General features: G+C 49.3%; 1 protein-coding gene across 2 annotated transcripts in view; it reads left to right on the forward strand.

Moving 5' to 3' along the window:
• Positions 1-7: 7 nt before the first annotated feature.
• The window catches only part of CYGB (cytoglobin), a 45,678-nt gene continuing 23,773 nt past the window's right edge, over positions 8-21,912 (forward strand). For both annotated transcript variants that reach the window (XM_044982698.1, XM_044982697.1), the window contains exon 1: positions 8-584. In XM_044982698.1, coding sequence (XP_044838633.1) covers positions 442-584 — 143 coding nt within the window. In that variant the 5' untranslated portion in view covers positions 8-441. The remainder of the gene's footprint in view (positions 585-21,912) is intronic.

Genomic DNA, 21,912 nt, shown 5'->3' on the forward strand with positions numbered 1-21,912 from the left:
AGAGAAAGTGAGCTCACGTTCACACATTGGTAAAGAGGCTGGTCTTGCAATGCCTTTGAATATTTTACTTTTAGTCAGTTTCCCATCAGAGTCAGAGTCATACATGCATACACTGAGCTGAAGCAAACTACAGCAATGGACAGCACTAGAAGATTTGAAATCTAATCACATGCATTATATCTCTTGGATATATTTTTAATCACACACACACACACTCTCTCTCTCACACACTCACACACACACATATATAGACACACTTATACATATATATATATATATATATATATATATATATATATATAGACGCAGATATAGACAGAGATAATATCATCCACACCACGACCAAACAAACACCTTTTTCTTTTCTCAGAGGATACACATACACACACATCTCTCTTTATCTCCTCCTGGCTTCCTGGAGGATTGTGCCGGCTGTTTTTCATGGAGAAAGTCCAGGGAGAAATGGAGATTGAGAGATGGGAAAGGAGCGAAGAGCTGTCAGATGCCGAGAAAAAGGTGATTCAAGAGACCTGGAGCAGAGTGTACACGAACTGCGAGGATGTTGGGGTCTCCATACTGATCAGGTATTTTCAAAAAAAAAAGAGACAAAAAAAAGAAAGAAAGAAAGAAAGAAAATGAAATGAAATGAAATGAGTGACAGATAGACAGGAACCATTCTCAGTCCCTACTGGCTCTGATCATGGACAATTTCACAGCACTTCTCTGATTTCAACATGTTGTGTGTGGGGGGGAGACCCTTATAATGTAGTTTGTGGGAATTGGTATTTCAATAGGAAAGGTCACCTTATACCCTGTGTGCAGTGTTGGCGGGGGTGGGGAGGGTGTAGAAGGAGGGAATTGCTGTACACCCGTTTTCTGCTCAGTGGTTTCTACTCACATGCCTGCTGAGGGAATTATATGTACTATGTTCCTGGGTGAAATAATGCAACTTACAAGCCAGGAGGAAACCAAAACAGATCGGTCTCTGACGGCACCATCTGTTTGTCGGACGCCAGCGTCGGTATAAAGGATAATGCTGAAGTTGCCTGCTAAGGCTGGTACGAAGGTCATAAGCAGGAGGGAGGGGGGCATGTGGCAATAGGTAATGAGCATGGGAGGAATGAGGCATTATTGCATTGGGATTAGGATATGGAAACTACCTTACAGCAAAGTACTGTGTGTTGCACAGACCTGCAGGTGAAGGGAATGACGTGTGTCTGTCCAGGGGTAAGAAAGGGGCAGGTTGCTCCTGGGGTTTCTCATTCTAAAATAGAAGGATTTGTTTTCTTTCAAAGAACCTTTAACTGTTATTGAATGTTTATCTTGTTTTGTGCTTCTGAACCCCCTGGGTACGCCCGGACGGGCAGCACAGACTCCAGGACCGAGTCTCATCTCGCTCACCCCAATGTAAACCAGAAATAGCGCTGCTGAAGTCAGTGGAGTTACCCAAGTGCACCTCTGGTGTGGGTGGGAGGGGAATCAGGCCTTGGGTTTAAAGGAGCCTGCAGAATAACCTTAGAAGGAGCTGGGGAGGGGAAGATGGGGCTGTAGAATCATAGGGCTAGAGGGGACCGCAAGGTGATCTAGACTAACGCCCTGCAGATAGAAGCAATGGCCAGTTGCCACTTGATTTGAGCAAAAATGTTTGATTTAAGGATGGACCTGAACCTCAGCCTCCAGCTCCAACCCCCCATGACGGCTGGGTGAAAAAGCTGAATCCAGATGCATATTTGGCCAATGCTCTCCTGCTCTTATAATGGTCCAGGACGAAACCCCAGATGGAGAAAGCTGAGGTGTTTGAAATCTGGCTGCAACCATTGTTCCTTGAGATTAGCAGGTCATGGCCTTGGGACTGACCTGTGTTATGAGAAACACTTGGACTGATGCATTTCTCACTAGTAATAATTGCAAAGTTTCCTTTGAGCTTAGGGGAGCTGCAGAGGTAGCAGAAACCACCTCAGATGTGCAGACGACCCTTCTTGGCTTTCCCCTTGTCTGACATAGGAATTACTACAGGATTTCCTCACAGCATTCCTCTGCAGGGAACTGGTTTGGATAACATACAAAGACGGCCCCATCCCACAGCCCTCCCTGAACCTCTCCCTACTCTTAGAGCTGGACATGGTTTGAGACGGAAATATTTAGGTTTAGTCACTGCTCAGAAGGCCCATTCCTGGGAGATCTCCTGCCCGAGTTCATAAACTCAAGAGGTTTAGCGAGTTTAGGTAAACATCAGAGGTGAGATCTTGGCTCCATTGAAGTCAGTTGGAGTTTTGCCATTGACTTCAATGGGGCCAGAATTTCACTCCAGGACTTCCAACTGTCAGTCTAAACCAAACCCTCCCTGTTCCCTCTCCCTGGGGAAGATCACCTCCAGATCTAAACCATGCAGCTGCCTCCCCCTCCCCCTTTCTAAAATGGGCCAAGCCCCAGCCCCCCAAAACGCTGGGTCAGAGTTTGGCTCAGGCCCCACTCGAATCTAAACAAGACCTGAGATCCGGACACTATTAGGTCCATCATTTATTAGTCTTCTGAGCCATGAGTAGGGACAAGTGGAATTGCTGAGGATCTGGTCTGTGAAGAGGGGCCTCACACCTGAAGCTGGGAATTTCCCTGGGGCTGATCATTCTTCCTCCCAATGTGAAATGAAGGACGGAAAGAGTCCTCTGCTGGCCTTCACTAGTGCCCAACATGACTGGCTGCAACAACCTGCTTGCTCACTAGTGCACAGCCCTTCCAGCTGCGCCAGTCCCAGGGGGAACCAGACTGGATAGTTAGTGCGACTTTTCTGATTGTTAGAGATGGAGCTGGGGTAATCTGAGCCTGGTCGCTTGAGCATATCTCTGCTCAAAGCAGGCTCTTGCCACGTTCCTGATTTAGGGCTGTCTCCTTGGACATCTGCCCCCGCCTCTAGGAAAACTGCTGGGTGGTGTTGTGTGCATGGAGGAGGGGGGGTGTCAGTTCTTTGGTACAGGGGGCTGGGAGCAGCTATGGACGAGTGGTGGAAGTGGTATCCGACAGCCTATCCTGGGCAGATTAGCATAGTAAACACCCTGGATTCCTGTCTGACATGAACTGCACGAAGACAGAATGGATCCAGTCCATCAGTGATTGCAGGGAGGGTGTAACTGACGCATGGGATGGGGACGAGCCAGAACATAGCAGGGAATGGCTGGTATCGATGCACGGCAGCATGTGTGCACAATGCATGTCATGTACATGTTGAGGGGGCAGGAAGGGGCTGTAGCCTACGTCACAGGATGGTGGAAGAGGGTGCAAGGTGAAGCCAATAGCAGACAAATGCACTGGGGAGCCAAGCTCATCTCTCTTGGAGTAGAGGTGCTAAAACAAAGTTATTTCCCAAGTAGAAGCAGCAATTCCAGCGGGAAAAGCCATGGCCAGCTGGCATGTGTGGTCTGGGGTGTTACACAACAGACCGAAAACCAGACAGAACCGGGAACAGGAGAGGGTGTGAAGCACAGCTGGCAGAGGGGCCCTGGCTGCAGAGTTCCGACCTGGAGCTGAACTTCCCCAAAGCTCGGGTTTCTGTTCCAGGCTGGTTTCTAAAGACCGCTGGGGTTTCCCTGTCATTGTGCCAAGAGGAAAGCGCCACCTCGCAAAACCAGCGCCAGTGCCGGGCAGGAGTGAGGACTCCCGTGGAGATGGGAGAATTTGTTAGCTAACACTTAGCACCTGGGATTTACCCAAGTACAGACCACTGCCGGAGACCAGGGCCGCCCAGAGGATTCTGGGGGCCTGGGGTCTTTGGCAGTGGGGGGCCCTTCCGTTCCGGGACTCGCCGCCGAAGTGCCCCGAAGACCCGTGGCGGGGACCCCCCCACCGCCGAATTACCGCCGAAGCGGGACCCGCCGCCGAAGTGCAGCCCGGTCTTCGGCGGTAATTCAGCAGCAGGGGGCCCCCACCGCGGGTCTTTGGGGCACTTCGGCGGCGGGTCCCGGAACGGAAGGGCCCCCCGCCGCCGAATTACCGCCGAAGACCGAGCTGAACTTCGGCGGCGGGTCCTGCTTCGGCGGTAATTCGCCAGTGGGGGGTCCTTCCTCTCTGGAGCGAAAGGACCCCCCCCCCGCCGGCGAAGACCGGGAGCGGAAGAAGCTCCTGAGCCCGGCCCCGCAAGAGTTTTCCGGGCCCCCCGGAGCGAGTGAAGGACCCCGCTCCAGGGCCCCCGAAAAACTCTCATGGGGGCCCCTGTGGGGCCCGAGGCCTGGGGCAAATTGCCCCTCTTGCCCCCCCTCCCCCGGGCGGCCCTGCCGGAGACAGGCTACTGGGCTAGACGGACCATTGGTATGTTCTTAAACTCCAGCTGAAATCATTGCGTTTCTCGCCAGGAGTCCTACGGACAGAGGCGAAGGCCAGAGGCATTTAGGAGAGGATGAGGCAGTAGACAAGTGACCCATCCTTTCCCCTGGGGCAAAAGCAGCAGCTCATGTTGTCACCCTGACATGACACCCTGCAGGTGACTCGCTGCTCCACTGGCACTGAGACCATGGAGGGAGGGGTGCTGAAGCACAGCCGTAAGCCACTCACCCCGAGAATGCCACAGCCCCGGTCACAGGGGAACAGCAGCACAGGCTTGCCTCTGAATGGTGAGGCTGGATCAAGAACTGAGGTTTGCCCTTTGACGGTCGTGATTTTCTCTGAATCCTTGACATCCTCATACCACCTCTGCTGCAATAAATGCTCAGTGGGGCCCTCACACTTGGCATCAGGTCCTAGCTCATCAGGGGGAGGGATAGCTCAGTAGTTTGAGCATTGGCCTGCTAAACCCAGGGTTGTGAGTTCAATCCTTGAGGGGGCAATTTAGGGATCTGGAGCAAAAATCTGTCTGGGGATTAGTCCTGCTTTGAGCAGGGGGTTGGACTAGATGATCTCCTGAGGTCCCTTCCAACCCTGGTATTCTATGAAGAAGCTCTGAAACTGCATGTAAACCCTCCTTTGCTGGGGAGGGATTCACTCTGCACGGCTCCCCACCATCCTCCCTGAGTTCACTCCAGAGCTGTGTGGGCAGTGCAGAGACAGGCCAGCCCTGGTCTGACTTGTCAGTACCTGCGAGAACAGCTCCTGCCCAGCCAGCTCCCACATGCCTTTACATTTCACAGTTGGCATCGGCAATAGCTCCCTCCAGGAGAACTAGGTCATGAGCAGAGGCACAGGAAGGGAAAAGGAGATGGAATCACACACTGCTTTTACTTTCTTATAAATGATGCAGCAGCTCAGCAACAACAAAGGTCACTTTCTCATTCGGTTTGCTGCCTGCCTGCAGAGACGCTTATCGCTATGCGTGCGTGGGAAAACAATCACATCTGCCCAACACACGCAGCCACAATCCACCGATACACACTAGGAGGGGGTGTAGAACACTCCCCCATAGGCATCATATGCTTTGCAATGAGATAGCCCCTTTCACCTACAGGTCTCAGAGGGAGTTGCAAAGGAGGGGTTGTGTCACCATGAAACTGAGGTGCAAAGTGACTCGCACAAGGTCATCCAGCGAGCCAGTGGCAGAAGTAAGGAAAAGAGGCTGACTCAGGTCTTTTAACCACAAGCCACATGCTCGAACCACTAGGCCAGAGCAAACCTGTAAAAATAAGCAACTCTACTTATTGACTGTTGATGTCAGGTTTGAGAAGTAACTCAGGAATCATCTTCATAGTCTATTTAAAGTGTATCTGTATGTATTTATGCATATCTTAATATGCCTGTGTATATGTTGTACCCTTTCCATTCAATTCTCTGCCTTATTTTTTTCCATTTGGAAAGAGCTTAGCACATTGCACCTTTGGAAATAAATAATACTGATAGATATAGGCCTGATCCTGTGCCCATCGAAGTCAATGGGAGCTTTGCTGCTGATTTCAACAAGAGCAGGAGTGGGCCTACAGGACAGGAAATCCAAGATCACACAGCAAGGATAAGCACCTATCATACGCAAAGAGAGGCAAGAGACACAACACATGGCAACAGGGATGTGTACAGCTGCATTGTGCAGTGACACGGCATGCTGTATCAGCAAACAGACTCAAACAGCCCACAGGGAAATGCACAGTGCACCACCAGACAGCTGCCCCTTTGCCACGCGGTAGCAGTGGGTGGGTTAGTTTCCCATTGAACGAGGACAAGGGTACTCGGAGCCAGGAGCACTGCATATGTGCAAAAGTCCTGCTTACCTGGAAGAGAGGGGCCAGAACCCCTACTAAGGCACCACTGAATCCAGTCCTGTTGCAAGGAACAGTTCCCCCCTCTCCTCCTTGGTCTGTGTCCCTTTGATTCCAGCACACGCTGTCTGCTCCTCTCTCCTGCCTGTGCCCTGTATTTTATAAAGGCCAGACTTAAACAAAAACCTCATGCTTCAGGGCATAAACCCTACTCGTCTTTAAATGAAAGAAACGTTCCCTGGATCATAACTGCCTGGTGCAGGGGCTGGTACACAGGCTTGTTCAGGTATTGGGAGAGAATGGAACAGAGCACCCTGGTAAGAGACAGTGGGTCAGTGGCAACTCAAGGGATTTGGGCATCTGTTTGTGGCTCTGCACTGGCCTGCTGTGTGGTCATGAGCAAGTCGCCCCCTGTGCCTCAGTTTCCCTTCCACCCATTGTGTATCTTGTCTCTTTAGACTGTAAGTTCTTCAGAGCAGGGGCTCTCTCTTACTGTGCACATGTGCAGTGCCTAACCGCACATCTGGTACTCAGCTAGTCTGAACCCCGGAGTAGCTGAGCACCTCACAATCTTTAGTGAATTTATCCTCCCAACATCCCTGCAAGGTAGGGCAGGGCAGTTATCCTGCTTGAACCGAGGCACAGAGAGGGTAAGTGACTTGCCCCCGGTCACACAAGAGGTCTGTGGCAGAGAAAGGAATGGGACTCTCGTGTCCTAGGCTGGTGGCCTAACCACTGGACTATCCTTCCTCTCTGATCCTTCCTTCAGGACAAGAAGGTTCCGGTCTTGGCTGGGGTCCCCAAGCGCTACTGGAATATAACAATAATAACGCCATTTGGCTAAGTTATCCCTAGACTGTGGGAATAAAAGTTGTGTGGTTAAAAGTATTTAAATAATTGACAGTTTCCTTTGCTGGGGAACCTCCTGCCTGAGGAAACACAAGATCTTCATCTCACGCATCATCCTCCCCTGAGAAACCAGAGGTCTCTGCATTTAACATTATTATTATCTAACTATATGCTTAACTCTTAACGGAGCATGAGCTGAATCTAATTTAGGACCCAGCTGTGCCTTGGACAACCATAGGTGCTGGAACTAGGGTTGCTGGGGGTGCTGCCACACCACCTGACTTGAAGTGGTTTCCATCACAGACAAGGTTTACAGTTTGCTTCGATGGCTCTCAGCACCCCCACTATAAAAATTGTTCCAGCACCCATGGGGACAACACTGAATAGCACCTTACTGGGGCAAGCAGTTCCACACATCCTGGTACCTGAACTTCAGTGGGATTACTCACAGCTATATGGGAAGTAATGTGGCCCAGTGGATCAATCATTTCCCCGCTCTCTGCCTCAGTCTTCCCATCTGTAAAATAGGTCTACTGATATCCTTTCTTTATAAAGCACTCTGAGAGCTGTAGATGAAAAGCCCTACGTAATAGCTAGGTGCATGAGAAAGGGTGACAGAATGGTATTCAATAGCTCTCAATGTAACAACAACAGATTTTGCTCTGCATAGTAGATGTTTCCATTGATGGTGTATTTGTAGATCACGATTTATTCTTATTTCCGTAAAGCACTGGTCTATATTGTTGAGTTATTAATAGCACAAACTGAAGTCTTGCAAAGTGAAACACATACACATTACACACATCCTCACAATACACGCACACAGGCAGTACCCACCACAGTGCAGATAGGCTGGGAGTTTTAAAGATACCAACGAGAATAAGGTGCCAGCTTCTATTGCAAGTCAATGCGGCTGGAGGCCTAACTCCCTTGGGGACCCTGGAAATCCTACACAAATGCACTTCTCATAGAAACACACACCATGAATGCAAACACATGCACTCAGTGCATATAACACACACCATGAATGCAAATGCACGCACTCAGTGCATATAACACACACCATGAATGCAAACGCACGCACTCAGTGCATATAACACACACCATGAATGCAAACGCACGCACTCAGTGCATATAACACACACCATGAATGCAAACGCACGCACTCAGTGCATATAACACACACCATGAATGCAAACGCACGCACTCAGTGCATATAACACACACCATGAATGCAAACCCATGTACTCAGTTCACACAGAACACACACACACACACAAACCTATGCCAGATGCAGTGGCACAGTTCATATGCACTCTCACCATGCATGTAGAAGATACACACATAGGCGCTTCATGCTCGTGGGGCTAAGACTCAAAGGCTGGAGCCTGCTGGATGCCCCTTCAAATGCTTTGGTGAAAAACTCAGAGTCTTTCATTAGTTCTGTGCAGCAAAAGAGCAAATCGAAGATCGCATCCAATTTAAAGTTGTACCCAGCAACAGAGCTGTCAAAACCATTGCGAGATGTACCGTCTCCTACTGAACCAGGTAGTAGTTGTGTGTGTAAGGCCCTGGCATTTCTTCACTAACTTTCCATAATTCAACACCCCATCTCTGACCTTGCAGGGAGACTTCTCCCAAATTTTCACAGCTCTAGGTTTAACTTCTCAACCTCAGAACAGCTTCCTCTCCGTGGGTTCTACACCCTTCTCTCTCCTCCGCCCGCTCTGTCACGCAAACCAGAGCAGTGTAAAGAGGAGTTAGTACACATGGAGAATCAGGCCCCATTGTTTTCAGCAGGCGTTGTGTCTGAGCCAGTTCATCAGGATTTGCCGCCCCCCCCGCCCCCCCCCAACTTGTAAAGGGCATTGAGCATGAAAAGCACTCACTGAGTGTTAGGCTTGTTAACATTATTAGGCACCTGGGGTTTAAATACCAAGCAGCTTTAGTAATGAGCGGATGTGGTCAGGAGACTTATGAAAACATGAGAAAGGTTAAATGGTTGTTGTTTTCTCCTGGTTTAACAAGTGTGTACGGGAAGTGGATCTTTTGTGTGAGTTTTGGGAAAGGCCCTTCAGAACAGGAAAGGCCAGAAAACAGCAAAACACAATAACAATATGGTTTTACCTCGAATGCCCCAGTTCACCCAGCAACGATTGCTGTGGATGTTAGCAGCAAGGAGTCTCACTGGGCCAGCACTTTGCACAGTGTGGCTTGTGGAACATCTGCTGGCCTCATGCTACCAGTGGCCTCCTTCTCCTCTGAAGACCAGCACTGGAAGATACTTAAGTGTGTTTTTAGCTGTCATTTTTCCTTGTGTTCGACTGCCTCGGGGATGTTATATGGTGGCAAACAGGAGTGGGGGTCAATGTGATGGCCAATGGGAGGGGAGTGGGTGTCAGTGATGGCCAATGGGAGGGAAGATGATCTGCATGATGTGGAATGATAAGGGAGGAGGGTCTCAGTGATGGCCAATTGGAGAAGAAGTGGTTTGTGAGAAGGTGACTGAGGGGAGGCCTCCATGAGAATTCTTTCCATTAAGTTGTGACCCCACTTTTATTATCAATCTGGTTTATTTATCTGTATTACAGCAGTACCTAGACAGGGACTGCAATTGAGATCTGGTCCCCATTGTGTTAGGTGCTGGACACACACAAAATAAGACACATTTCCTGCCTCGTGAGTTTAGTAGCTAAGTAGACAAGACATAAGGTTGGGAGGGGAAACAAAGTCATAGAGAGATGTAGTCATGTGCCCAATATCACACAAAAGGGCAGTGGCCCAGCAGGGAGCACAGCACAGGTCACCTGACTCCCAGTCCAGTGTCCTATCTGGTAGACCCCCATCCTCACAATCACATGTAATATTTCTGTTTTAAGCTGCCACCCCGAGATTACGCATCCAAATAATTCATATTAAATTTAACTGTCAACCAATCAGCTTCATTTCAAAACAAGTGCCCACTGGGGAAGAAGAACACAGGATATTTTAAAGTCGCATGCTTCTCTTCTTCCTTCCCCATCCCCTTTGAGACCTTTGATATAATGATTTACTTTTAACTCTGATCTACTGTCTATGAAAGTTTCTCCTACTGCAAAGCTCCTTCTTTAAGAGACATTCTGATGAACCAGAACAATTGTGAGAACCCCCCAGGGACTCTTTCTTAGACTCACATGTTTGCCACAAAAGGACAATTCAGCAGCAGCAGAATTAAGAAATGAAATGTTAAAGATAACTATTGATCAGCATGTGACTCGTCCTTAGTTGAACTGATCTGTGCCAGCCCACGAGAATCCCTCATTTAGAACAGGGTATGTGGGCCACCTTCTCTGCTCCGTTAAATGGGGGTGCTGGGCTGTCACTGCAAAGAGCAGAATGTGGCTCTCGGTGTCTATAAATGCATGTAACATCTTTGCTGTGGGCTACAACATGCTCCTGTCTGTCGAGCTACAATGCTCATTAAAATCACTGAAAGGTAAGGACATCCCTTGTGGATTTGGCAGAAGCTAAGAGTTTCATACAATTGGTAGCAACGGGCAATGTTGATTAAACAGCAAACATCTCTCAACCTTCAAAGTATGGGCTGCCTGAAAAAAACACTCTTCCTAGGCCAAATCATCCACCTTGGCAGACATTTTAGGGTTAAACATGCAGCCTTGGAATGTGGGTAACTGTCCAGGGTCCTTGGGCACCAAGGTATCAGACAGGACTTCTGAGCTGTGGAGCTGTCTATGGTATGTTGCCCATCCTTGAGGGTTTGAAAAGTCCTGGAGGATCTCTAGTACTTCTGCGCTCCTGATGATCTGGGACCCGATGCCAAGTGTGAGGGACCCACTGAGCATTTATTGCAGCAGATGTGGTGTGAGGATGTCATGAATTCAGAAAAAATCGCGGCCATCAAAGGGCAAACCTCAGTCCCTGGCAGGTGGCTGTGTGCCTCTTGAGAAATGCAAGTCCGAGCAAGGATGCATGCCACATGCGTTACCATCATCTGGCAACTACAGCACGTGCACTATTAAGAGGCACTAGCAGGAGGTAAGATCAACCTCATGAGCAATTTCCTCAGGTCTAAAACCGCCTAGCAGCGCGCGAGAGAAGAGTTATGCAGGGAGCCTCGCATGCCTGCCACCAACATTAACACAGAGCGAGTGACAGGCATGATGTATGTCTGCTCCACGGCACAGGGGATGTATCAGCAACACTCCCCCCGCTGCTCAGAGACTCCCAGAATGCTTCAGAGAAAGGCCAGCTGCCTGCCTGCCTGCCCACTGCACCTAGCCGGCTGTGCGAAGCGATGCGAGCGAGGGGCTGTCACAGACCCAGGCAAAGCCCCCCCTTTGGGCACCAGCTGCTGCATCCCACATGCTTTAAACCTCCAGAGCCTGAAGAGAGTCCAGGCACTGCCCCTGGGCTCAGCACCCACTCCCCACTCTTCCCTCCGTAGCTTAAACACACCTTCTCCCAGAAGTCCACCTGTGTGGGTGTCCTGGGTCCACGGTTAGCTCTGCAAGGGGCACGCGATAGGTGTCGCACGTAACCCGCAGACAGACTCTGCGCAGGATTCTAAGGCACCAGAGTGCTTTCCGCGAAATGCACAGATCTAAACAAAAATCATAAAACCTACACACATGTGCCTGCCTCACTTTTCTCACAGCCCCAGAGCATTCTTTGGGCAGGGGTCAGAGTCTTCCGGGGGTGGCCAGTACCCTTCTCCTGCAGTGCCTGGCTTCTCAACCATGGAGCCCTCTGCCCGACTGCTCAGCCTGCTTTGACTTTGCTCAGTCTTGCAGCTAAACTGGGTCCCCGCTACAAAAGCCTGCCAGTTTCTTCTCCCCTCTTCTGCCCAAAAGCTTCCTGTGAGTCTTTCCTTTGTTTATACGTCCCACCACCAACACCTGGTTCCTTTGGCCTGCTGCTGATAATTTTGACTTTTCAGACCCCAGCCCCCTACTGACAAACAGCAGGAGTGGCTCCTCCCTGCTCCAGTGCACCTTCTTAGCATATCTGTTCACGGGTCAGAGTACAGTGGTTACGGTTAACTACTGTCCATTGTATCTAGTCTGGGATGTTCATGCTACAGGCCCTGTCAGCCCAGAGCGGATAAACACAGACATCGAGGCAGTCCATGATACAGCAGTTTTCATAAGAACAACTTCCCAGTATCAGCCAGAATTCGTAAGTGGTACAGACAAACTCCCTAAATTGTCGCAGAGGGCAAGATTCCTTCCTGACCACTGCAATGAGCAGCTTACACTCTGAAGCATGGAGACTACATTCTGTTTAGGATCATTATTATTTAATATTATACTGCAGTACTGCCCAGGATCAGGGTCTGGCCCTGTGTTAGGAGGGGCACATGCGCATGGTAGGAGACTGTCCCTACCTCCAAAATCTTACAATTTAAATAGACCAAGCAGTAATTAAGAGATAGCAAACAAGCAAAATACTTGAAGTGATGTCAGATATGCATGCAGGGCCCTATCCTGCATGCAGCCCCAATGGATTTCAATTGTAGGATAAGAACCCTAGTTATTTCTTTATTTAATCTTTGTAGCTAATCATTAATAATAATTGTATTTGATAATTAACTCTTATCTACACTATTTCTATTTTTCTTTTGTTCAAGCCAATTCTTTCTTTCATTTTATATGTTAAAACCATTGTCTATTTTTCATTTACCTTTTCTTTAGGGAAACAGGAGAGCCTTGTGGATCAGGCCCTAGACTAAGCCTGACGAGATCTGCGGTCAAAAACCTGGCTCTGCCACAGATTCCCTCTGCTACCTTGGACAAGTCTCTTAATCCCTCTTACAATAGGAAGAATACTACTTCTACCTTGTCTATTTAGAGTGTAAGCTCTTGGGGCAAGGGCTGTTTTGTACAGCACCTACACAACAGAGTCCTGAGTTTGGTGGGGGCCTCTGTCATAAAACAGAATCTTGATTTTTCTGCTTTGTAAGAGTATTAACTATGTTAACGTCATGGCTGCCCTTGCTGGCTTTCTCGTGAAACTTTCATTCATTTCCATTTCCTTCTGCAGCCCTCCACCGATTTGTTACCCCATTATTAGCCTTTCTCAAATGTCTCCCCCATTTCTGTCTAAACCCTAGCGTCCTTGCCTCGCCCCATCCCTGCTGGGCCCAGAGCTCACTGCCCCCACTCTCCTGCGTGATCATCCTTCAATTCTCACCTATGGCTGTCCGAGAGTTGTGGGGAATCAGTGCCAAAGGTCTGACCTTAGGTGGGTCCTCACCCACTGCTCTTCCTCCCAGAAATCTCTCAGGGCCTGATCCAAAGGCCATTCGCATGCATGGGAGTCTTTCCATTGCTGCCAATGGGCTTTGGATCAGGCTTCTGGGTGGGGAGCTTCTCACTGGAGCTGGACTGGGGAGACAGGGCTAGATGCTGCCTGCACAGTCTCGCTTGCCCCCTCACAGGGCAGGGAGCACCTCCGCAGGCCAGCTGCGCGGCTGGGAGCTGAGAAGAGGAAGAGACAAGCCCAGGAAAGGCAGTAAGAGGCATCCTTTGGCCGGATGATTTGCAGAGCTGCGTTGCTGTTGCTCTGTGTCACTGGCAGCATGGCGATGCATGTTGATGGCTTGTGAAAACCAGCACAGACAAGCCCTGTTCACGGAGAGAGAGGGGACCGAACAACGGGAAATGTACAAGTAATAATATTAAACTGTGCCAGCTGAAACCATAGCTCCAGTGAGACTTTTGGAAACAGGAATAGGGGTTTCTTAGCGTGAGGCCAGATCACTTATGCCCGGAACTGAAGTAATTGCTATAATGGCTTTTGCAAGAAGACACTGCAGGAGCCATGTGCCTCCAAGAAAACCAAAATAGATACTGTCAGAATTAAGAGCTCGCAGAGCACTGAGTGGAAAGTTAGATTTATGCATCAAGGGGATGTTTGGGTCTCTGGCAATACCCACAGCTTTAATGAAGACAGAGTGAAGCTGAGGCCCATTATGCAGTGTAGCAGGATGTGCTGCCTGTGGTGGCGAAATGACTATACATGACCAGGTTTCACATTGTGAGGCTGGTAATTACTTCAGAGCACAGCGGTGGCCTCTGCTCTTTGAGGCGAGCCTCTTAGAAAGCCTCTGATCAATCAAAGCCAGAGCTGCTGAAATCTAGACAACAACATTACTAAGGACAGGCGGCTGTCTGCAGAAGGTCAACAGTGCGGTGTAATGCCGAGGAAGGGATGGAAGCAGCTCGTCAGTTGCTAGGTGTTCCTTATTTTGCTGCCCTGGGGGAGATGGCAGAAACCATGAAAAGACAAAGCGGGAGGGAGGGGGACAATCCACCCCACTGGATTTTGCTTTTCACAGAATCGGAGACGTTTGAAACAAGAAAGACCTATGAGGTCATCCCGGCTACTCCCTTCCCCTCTCCAGCCAGGGCAGGATATTTTATCAGGCTTTTCCTGGTCCATTTTTAAATACCCAACCTCTTCGTTTGGGAGACTAGTCCCAGGCTTGCTTCGTGAAGTATTGCTGGGAGCTCCGGCAAGCTCCACTTTGGCATCTGAGGCTATCCAATGGATCTTACTTTGAGTATTATCACTTTGGGTCACTTTCGGTGACAACGTCCTCGCCTTCCCTCTGAGGGTTTGTCCTTTCTCGTGTTCAGTTATGCGTTTTCCCTCTTCTCATACGGTGCGTTTCTGCAAAGTCTGGAATGGGCGAAGGGTTCTCAGCACCTCGTGGTAGCAGCCAGCAAGATGAGACGCTTTGCTGAGATCTCTGGGCACGCATGTTTAGTGGGGTGAAGTCAGTCTCCAAAGAGGCATCTTTCTCTGAGACTCACAGCAGCAGATTCTGACCAGGCCATGCTAATATGCTGCCATGTATAAAGGTGAAGCATTGAGAACGGTGAACTATTGCTTTGAACAGGAACTGTTCTGTAATTTACTCTATGTGCCGTCTCCAAAGTCACATGGTATTGTTTCCGCTCCTTGATTGGATGACCCACAAAGCGCTTTCAAGATGGCCATATGAGTGCTCCTGGTGCAGATACAACTTTGCACCTGCATGCAAGGGAGACTCCATATTTGTGGCTGCTCCTGGACCTTGAGAGTGGCCTTTTCTGGCCCCTGCAATCAGAATGGAGCAGGAGGGGAGAGGAGGTCTTTAAAATTGTCTGATCCCCAGTGCTGGGCCTGATCCCCAGTGCTGATGAAAGTCCTCTGCATTGGGAGTAGAGGGTTCTCAGCACCCCACAAGATAAGGCCACTTTGACACCAGTGCTGCTCCTGGGTCCTGAGCCTGGCAAGGCAGAGGGAGAAGTGTTGGTACCTCTCGGTGAGCTGCATACTAACAGTAAGTTAGCTGTTAGCTTCAACTTTTGCAGCCGCTTTCTCCTTTAAGCAACTCTGTGAGCCCCGTAGCATGTCCCCTTCCCACAGCTGTCACCACTCGTGGTGTTACGACCCATCCAGCCTGTGTTTTGTTGGGCGTGACGTCTAGGGAATAGCGGCTAAAAATATTTGCACCGCTAAACAAGATAGCCCCTGCATATCTTCACAAAGAACACAGCCTGAAGGAAATCTGTTGTATTTTATTATGTATTCCCACTACTCATTAATTATTGTAATACCTGGGATCCCACCCTCATTGTGCTACATATGCAACAAAAAGAAAGTCCCTGCCCCAAACAGATTACAGTCTAAGAATAAGAAAACAGGGGAGAGCACCAGATAAAGAGTGAGGCCATTAGTTGTTTGCAGTGTTGCTGTAGCTGTGTTGGTCCCAGGATATGAAAGAGACAAGGAAGCTGAGGTAATATTTTTGTTGGAGCAACTTCTCTCAGTGGGAGGTACAAGCTTTCAAACTACAGAGAGTTCTTCAGATGTGGGGAAAGAAATCAGTGTCTGAGCTAAATAGAAGTTGGGACAGATAGTTGAGCATAAGGAGGTGACACGTTGTAGGAAGTCACTTGAAATGAGGTGAGCAACGAGGGTTTAGAATGTTATGCAAAAGAGGTCTGGAGTGGACCATTAAGGGTTAGCAGCAGATCAGTGTAATGAGCCATGGAACTAGTGTCCCTGTTCACTCCATGATTTTTAGTGTCTAGCAGCATTATGAATTTAAGCCCCCAGCTCATCTTTTGAAGGTGTTGTGCAGGCTTCCTTTGAGGATGAATATTGCAAGGTCACGTGGAATGATACCTTTGTGAAAAGGGTTTGCCCACAGGGGACAGAGTGATTTTGTTTTTTTATCATTTTCCTGTGTGAATTTTCTGAGTGTAGGGATTGTCTGGTTTCACCCACACAGTTGTTATTGGGACATTTGATGCGCCGGATGAGGTATGTCACATGTTACGATAGGCATATGTAGGACTCCTGAATCTTGAAAGGTGTATTGTGGGGGGGGTGTTGATCATTGTAGCAGTGAGATGTCTGCAGGTTTTGCATCTGTTGTTCTGGCATGGTCTGGTGTTGCTTTGAGTTGGTGGATCCTGGTCTGATGAGAGCCTGGTGAAGTTGGGGGGGTTGTCTGAAGGCCAGAAGAGGGGGTTCAGAAAAGCTTTCTTTCAAATAGGGGTTGTAATTGTTTGATGAGATCCCACATGGATTCCAGTGTGGGGTGGTAGGTGACAACTAAGTGTGTGGTCAGTGGGTTTTTTTTCTGTATTGAAGCAGGTTCTCCTGGGATATCTGGATGGTCCTTTCCATGATGCAATCTACTTCTCTGGTGGAGAGTCCTTGTTTAGTGAAGGCAGTTTTAAGTGTTTTCCCGCATTTTCTCTTTGGAGCAAATTCTGTGGTATGAATCCCTGGTTGTAGATAACAGATTTTTTGGTGTGCCTGGTGTGGTTGCTTGGGGCAGCAAGGGAGAAAACTTTAACAAATGGCTTCTAATGCTCAGTGCTTATGGGGCTATTTTATCTGTAGATCTCAAAGCACTTTACAGAGGAGGGGATCACTATTAGCCCCATTTTATAAATAGGGAAATTGAAGCAGGGCCCCCGGAATGGGGGGCAGGGGCCATGTTCCTCCCGCTTTTTACTGGCAATAAGGGCCAGCAATGGGGGAGGAGTGGAGAGGAATGAGCAGGGGGCGGGGTCTTGGGGGGAAGGGGTGGCATGGGAGCAGGGTCTCAGGGGAAAAAGCAGCATAGGGGCAGGGCCTTGAGGAGGATGGGTGGGTGAGAGGGTGGGGGGCAGGGTCCTAAGTTCCCTCTAAGCTGTGTGGCCACGCGGCAGCCTATCAAGGGCCACGCAGGCGCTCAGGGCTGTGGCGGGTAGAGGCGCCTCTCCCCCAGCCCCGAACCTGCGCAGCCGGGAGAGGCGAGGAGAGATGCTCTCCCCCAGCCCGGGACCTGCTGCGGCCGGGGAGAGACGCCTCTCCCCGGCCCCAGCCCGACCTGTCATGGCAGGGGCACTGGGGGAAGGTGCCCTGCCCCTGCCTGCTGCAGGGAGAGAGGGCTGGGGGAGTCCTCTCTCCCCACCGTGGCCCCAGGGCAGCCTGCACACCAACCCTCATCCCAGGCCCCACCTCAGAGCCCACATCCCCAGCCAGAGCCCTCACCCCACTGCACTCCAACCCTCTGCCCCAGCTCTGAGCCCTCTCCCACACGTATGTGCCTCGCTGCGTTGGGACCTCAGAATAGTAAAATGACACGTGCTGGGTCTTCAGGTGCTGTTGAAATGAATGTGGATATATCAGATACTCATTCAAATTCACAGTCAGGCGTTTGTAGGTCATTTTTTAAGGTCAATGATAGATATGAACTAAAGACCACAACATTGTCCAACCTTAACTAGGTAGTCCTAAGGGCCAAGCTCTGATAACTGCTCCTGTTGAGTAGCAAGGGAGGCAGGCGCCCATCACCATAGTGTCTGACCACCTCAGAGTCTTTCATGTATTCATCCTTGCAGCACCCCTGGGAGGGACAGCAACATTGTGCCTAGTAAACAGTTGGGAACCTGAGGCACAGAGAGCCGGATTTACAAAGCATTTAGGCACCTCACTAAGGAAGCCAAGTGGGGATTTACAACTAACTCCTGTTGATTTACAGAGGCACTTTTTCTAAGCCCCACTAGGTTCCTAAATACCTTAGTAAATCCAACCCCTGCCCAAGGGCTGTGACAAAACAAGGGACTTGAACCGGGCTTGCCAAAGTCCCAGGCTATCGCCCCAATCACTGGACTTTCTCCACTACCTTCACTGCAAGTTGCCCTACTGATTACAGCAGGGCTACTTGTTGGGTACATTCTACTCAGTGTGAGTAGGGATATCAGAACGTAGCTCAGAGCTGTCACAAATTCACGGATTCAAGAAAATACCCTTTTCCCTAGAAGAACTGAAATTTCAGAAAACAACTCTCCACTGGTAAACTAGTGAGTATTGTAATTACTGGAAGAGGAAGCGCCTTCTAAATACTTTACTCAATCAAATATTATATAGAAAATTCACTCCTCCTCCAACATATTTCAGATTCCAAACTAATGAGAACAAAGAGCAGATTCCCAATGCCTGCAGCCATTTTGCGCTTTAATTATTTCCTTTGGTTCTGCTGCTGATAAAGGTCGTGTACCTAAAATGGTTAAAGGGGAAGAAGGAAAAAAAATGACACTTAGGACATCCTGTCCATTTTGTCCAGATGTAGCTCATGCAATACAAATTAGGGGGCGCGGAATCGAATCACTTACAAGGAATTTAATGAAATCGGTATTCAGGCATCTGTTTTGTATCAATCGTCATTTTGCATATGCAACAGTAAATATTATATTTGTAATGATCTTGGATGAATCAGAAGACAATATTTCAGATACTAAGAGGTTTGAACTACAGAAAAAGATGCAACAGATAGAAAAAAATTCCCTATTCATCAGGATGTGTTATTTTTTTCTCTTCCTCCACTCTCTGCTTTTGTTTTTCCTTTATCAAAATGATAAATTAAACTTCTAAGTTAATTAACAACTACAGATGAACTGCTTTTAAAAAAGTTTCTTGAGAGTCATGTGAACTTTTATTTAATATGCCTTTCTTGAATTTAACACTAGTGTTTTCCTTCTGGATATAGGCCAAAAGTTTCACTTTTGAATGCCCAGCTTTATTCACCCAGAAACAAGGACGGTCCAGTGCTTAGGGTACTAACTTGCAATTCAGGACACCTGACTTCAGTTCCTTGTCTTGTCAAAGACTTCCTGTATGAGTCACGTAGGCCATGTCTACATTACATTAGCACAACTGTGGCACTGTAGTGTAGATGCGTCCTACATTGACGGAAGGGGTTTTCCCATTGATGTAGTTAATCCACCTTTCTGAGAGGCAGTAGCTAGGTCAACGGAAAAATTCTTCCATCCACTTAGCTGCATCTACAGTGGGGGTTAGGCTGATATTTTTCTATCCTTCACTTTGCCGGAGGAGAAGTTCTGATTTCCTAGTCATGATACACACAGTGGTGGTTCCTTTCTACCTCCTTTGCCTCTTTCCCAGACACCATTTTTGCATTTACAGCAAGTAATGCTTCCCAAGTACCTAAGAGCAGAAGCCAAATACAGGACATCTGGCATCTGCTCTGCGGCAGCACCCCCGGTTGGAGCTGCCTGCCTCATCTCAAACATAAATGCCCCAAGCCTCTTATCACAGGCTTATTCCCACCCCACCCAGAACATAGGGAATTCTCTAGAGCTGTGAACCAGCCCTTAGCTAAGTCCCACCAGCTTCCCCACAGTAGGCAAAAGCTCTACAAGGCAAATTGATCTCTGGATTCAATGGATTTATACCAGACAGGAATCCAGACCTACTAATCTACTAGATTCCCTACAGACCCTCTATTGGACTTCACGCGCCTGGTTCTCCTCTCACTTAATCAGTGTTACACTGGTGCAACGTCACCAATTTCCTCTTGATTTATATTGGCGTGAGTGAGAGGAGAATCAGACCTTATGTGCTTTGAGTGGGACACAAATTTTAGGACAGATGGTTTTCATCCTACATCCCAGGTCAGCTATTCTCCTGGTTGCTGCTCCCCTCTGCCCCTTCTCCGAGTCTGAATTTCCCTCATTGAGACCTGTACAGAGGTAGTCACCGCTGAGGGGACCAGAGCTCCTACTTAGCTGGGCAGCATGACAGCAGTGTTGAGAAGGGCAGATCCTCTGATATTACAGCTTGCCACAATGGGTGAGACTCTAACCCTCGGGATCCTAGAGAGGATGGTGCCATTAGCACTCACACAAGCCAAAGTTCCTCTTGTCCCACGGCCTACGAGGAGGAGAGATCTGCTAATGTGGGCACAGAGAAGACCAGAGCTGTCAATGGGAAGGACCTCTAGATATTGATATTGGGAATCATCCTTTCCTGTTGGCTCTGTTTTTTATGCTGAGTGCTGTAGCCTTTCTTATTGCCTGTGATAGCGCGGTCAGGGGAAGGAAGAGCGACTAGGGGGAGAGAAAGAACTTTAGAATAATACAGCCAGCAGGTATCCAGGCTTAGAGGCCAGGGCTCGGGGTGAAGTTAGTCTCTAAGGTGCCACAAGTACACCTCGTTTTTGCTGATCCGGACTAACATGGCTACCACTCTGAAACCTGTCAAGGATAACAAAAGAAATCCTATTGCTATGGAGGGGGAATGTCTGTCCTTCTGCTGGGAGCCATTCTAGGCTGAATCCTGGGAACTCGGGGAAAAGGGGAACATTAATAGTGATGCTTCCGTGTATATATAACAATATAACAATAACCTAGCCTGCTGCTTCCCCCCAGCCAGAGCCACCCTGGCCTAATGTGACTCAGAGATCTCGCTAATGCTGGGTTAGAAGGAGACAGGGGACCACGAGGCCTAGTTCCCGGGCCCTGGCACCTGCGTATTCCACTCCAAAGCCCTGTCTCAGGCCCAGTCTCTCCTGGACAGCTCTGAACGGATGGAGATTGGCTAAGAGAGGCGGGATGGTGAGACCTGGGGTTCGGAAAACTGATTTCCTCTGGCAGGGAGCAGACGCGCCAGGAGGAGCCGCTTCAAGCTTCTGCTGGGAGAGGTTAAAAAAGAATCCGAGGAGCCTGTTTGTGGCTCCCTCTCTGATTTTCAAACCGACGCCTCCCCCCCCACCTTCCCTCCTCCCCCCTGCTGCTCACTCTTCACACATCGAAACCTATTTTGGGCCCGCTGATGAATCCCAGATGCCTGAGGGAAGCAACAGAAGCGATGTACGTTCCATTCGCTGCTGACTTGGCAGCCCCCCGGATCCTCCGGGAGCCAGTGGAGGGGGGTGGGAGAGGACAATGAGGTGGCAAACGAGAACCTGCTCCGTATTGCAATTGCCCACGGGTTGGCATGCACAGAAGATGACCCTACCTGGACCTGGAGGTGGTGTGTGCATTGGCCTGGGACGGTGCAGAGTGTGTGAGAGGGGAGAGGGGTTGCACCAGCCTGGAAGAAGGGAGGAGGCAGATGGCGGGAGGGAGGTGTTTGTCTGGAACTGTGGACAAAGAAGACATCGGGGGACAGCCCTGGGAGCTGAGTCTACCAGCTCCTGAGCAGCCTACGCTGGCTCCCAGCCAGTCTAATGTACACACATAAGGACGCCGAGAGAGCCCAGCTGCTCAAACCTTCGGATGTTCGGAGTGGAGAGGATGGACTGAATCCTGATCTCGCTCCCCTTGGTGTAAATCTGGAGCAATTTCACTGAAATCAATGGAGTTACAGTCTAATGGAGGTGTCCCGCTGCACGTGACAGCAGAATCTCACCCCTCATGCAAGGATTAAGTAACTCAGCAGAGATTTTTAGGATGTAGGTTCCTATACACACACACACTCTCTCTCTCTTTCTCCTCCCGCCCTGTGCTTCTGCCTCTGTTACCAAGCAGTGTATCGGTTCACTAGCCTATCATAACAGAGCCTTCACCCCTCCTTGGCTTGGAGCAGGACCCCCTGTGCACAC

The sequence above is a fragment of the Mauremys mutica genome, chromosome 12 (genome assembly GCF_020497125.1).
Source record: "Mauremys mutica isolate MM-2020 ecotype Southern chromosome 12, ASM2049712v1, whole genome shotgun sequence".
In the NCBI taxonomy this organism is placed as follows: domain Eukaryota; kingdom Metazoa; phylum Chordata; order Testudines; family Geoemydidae; genus Mauremys; species Mauremys mutica.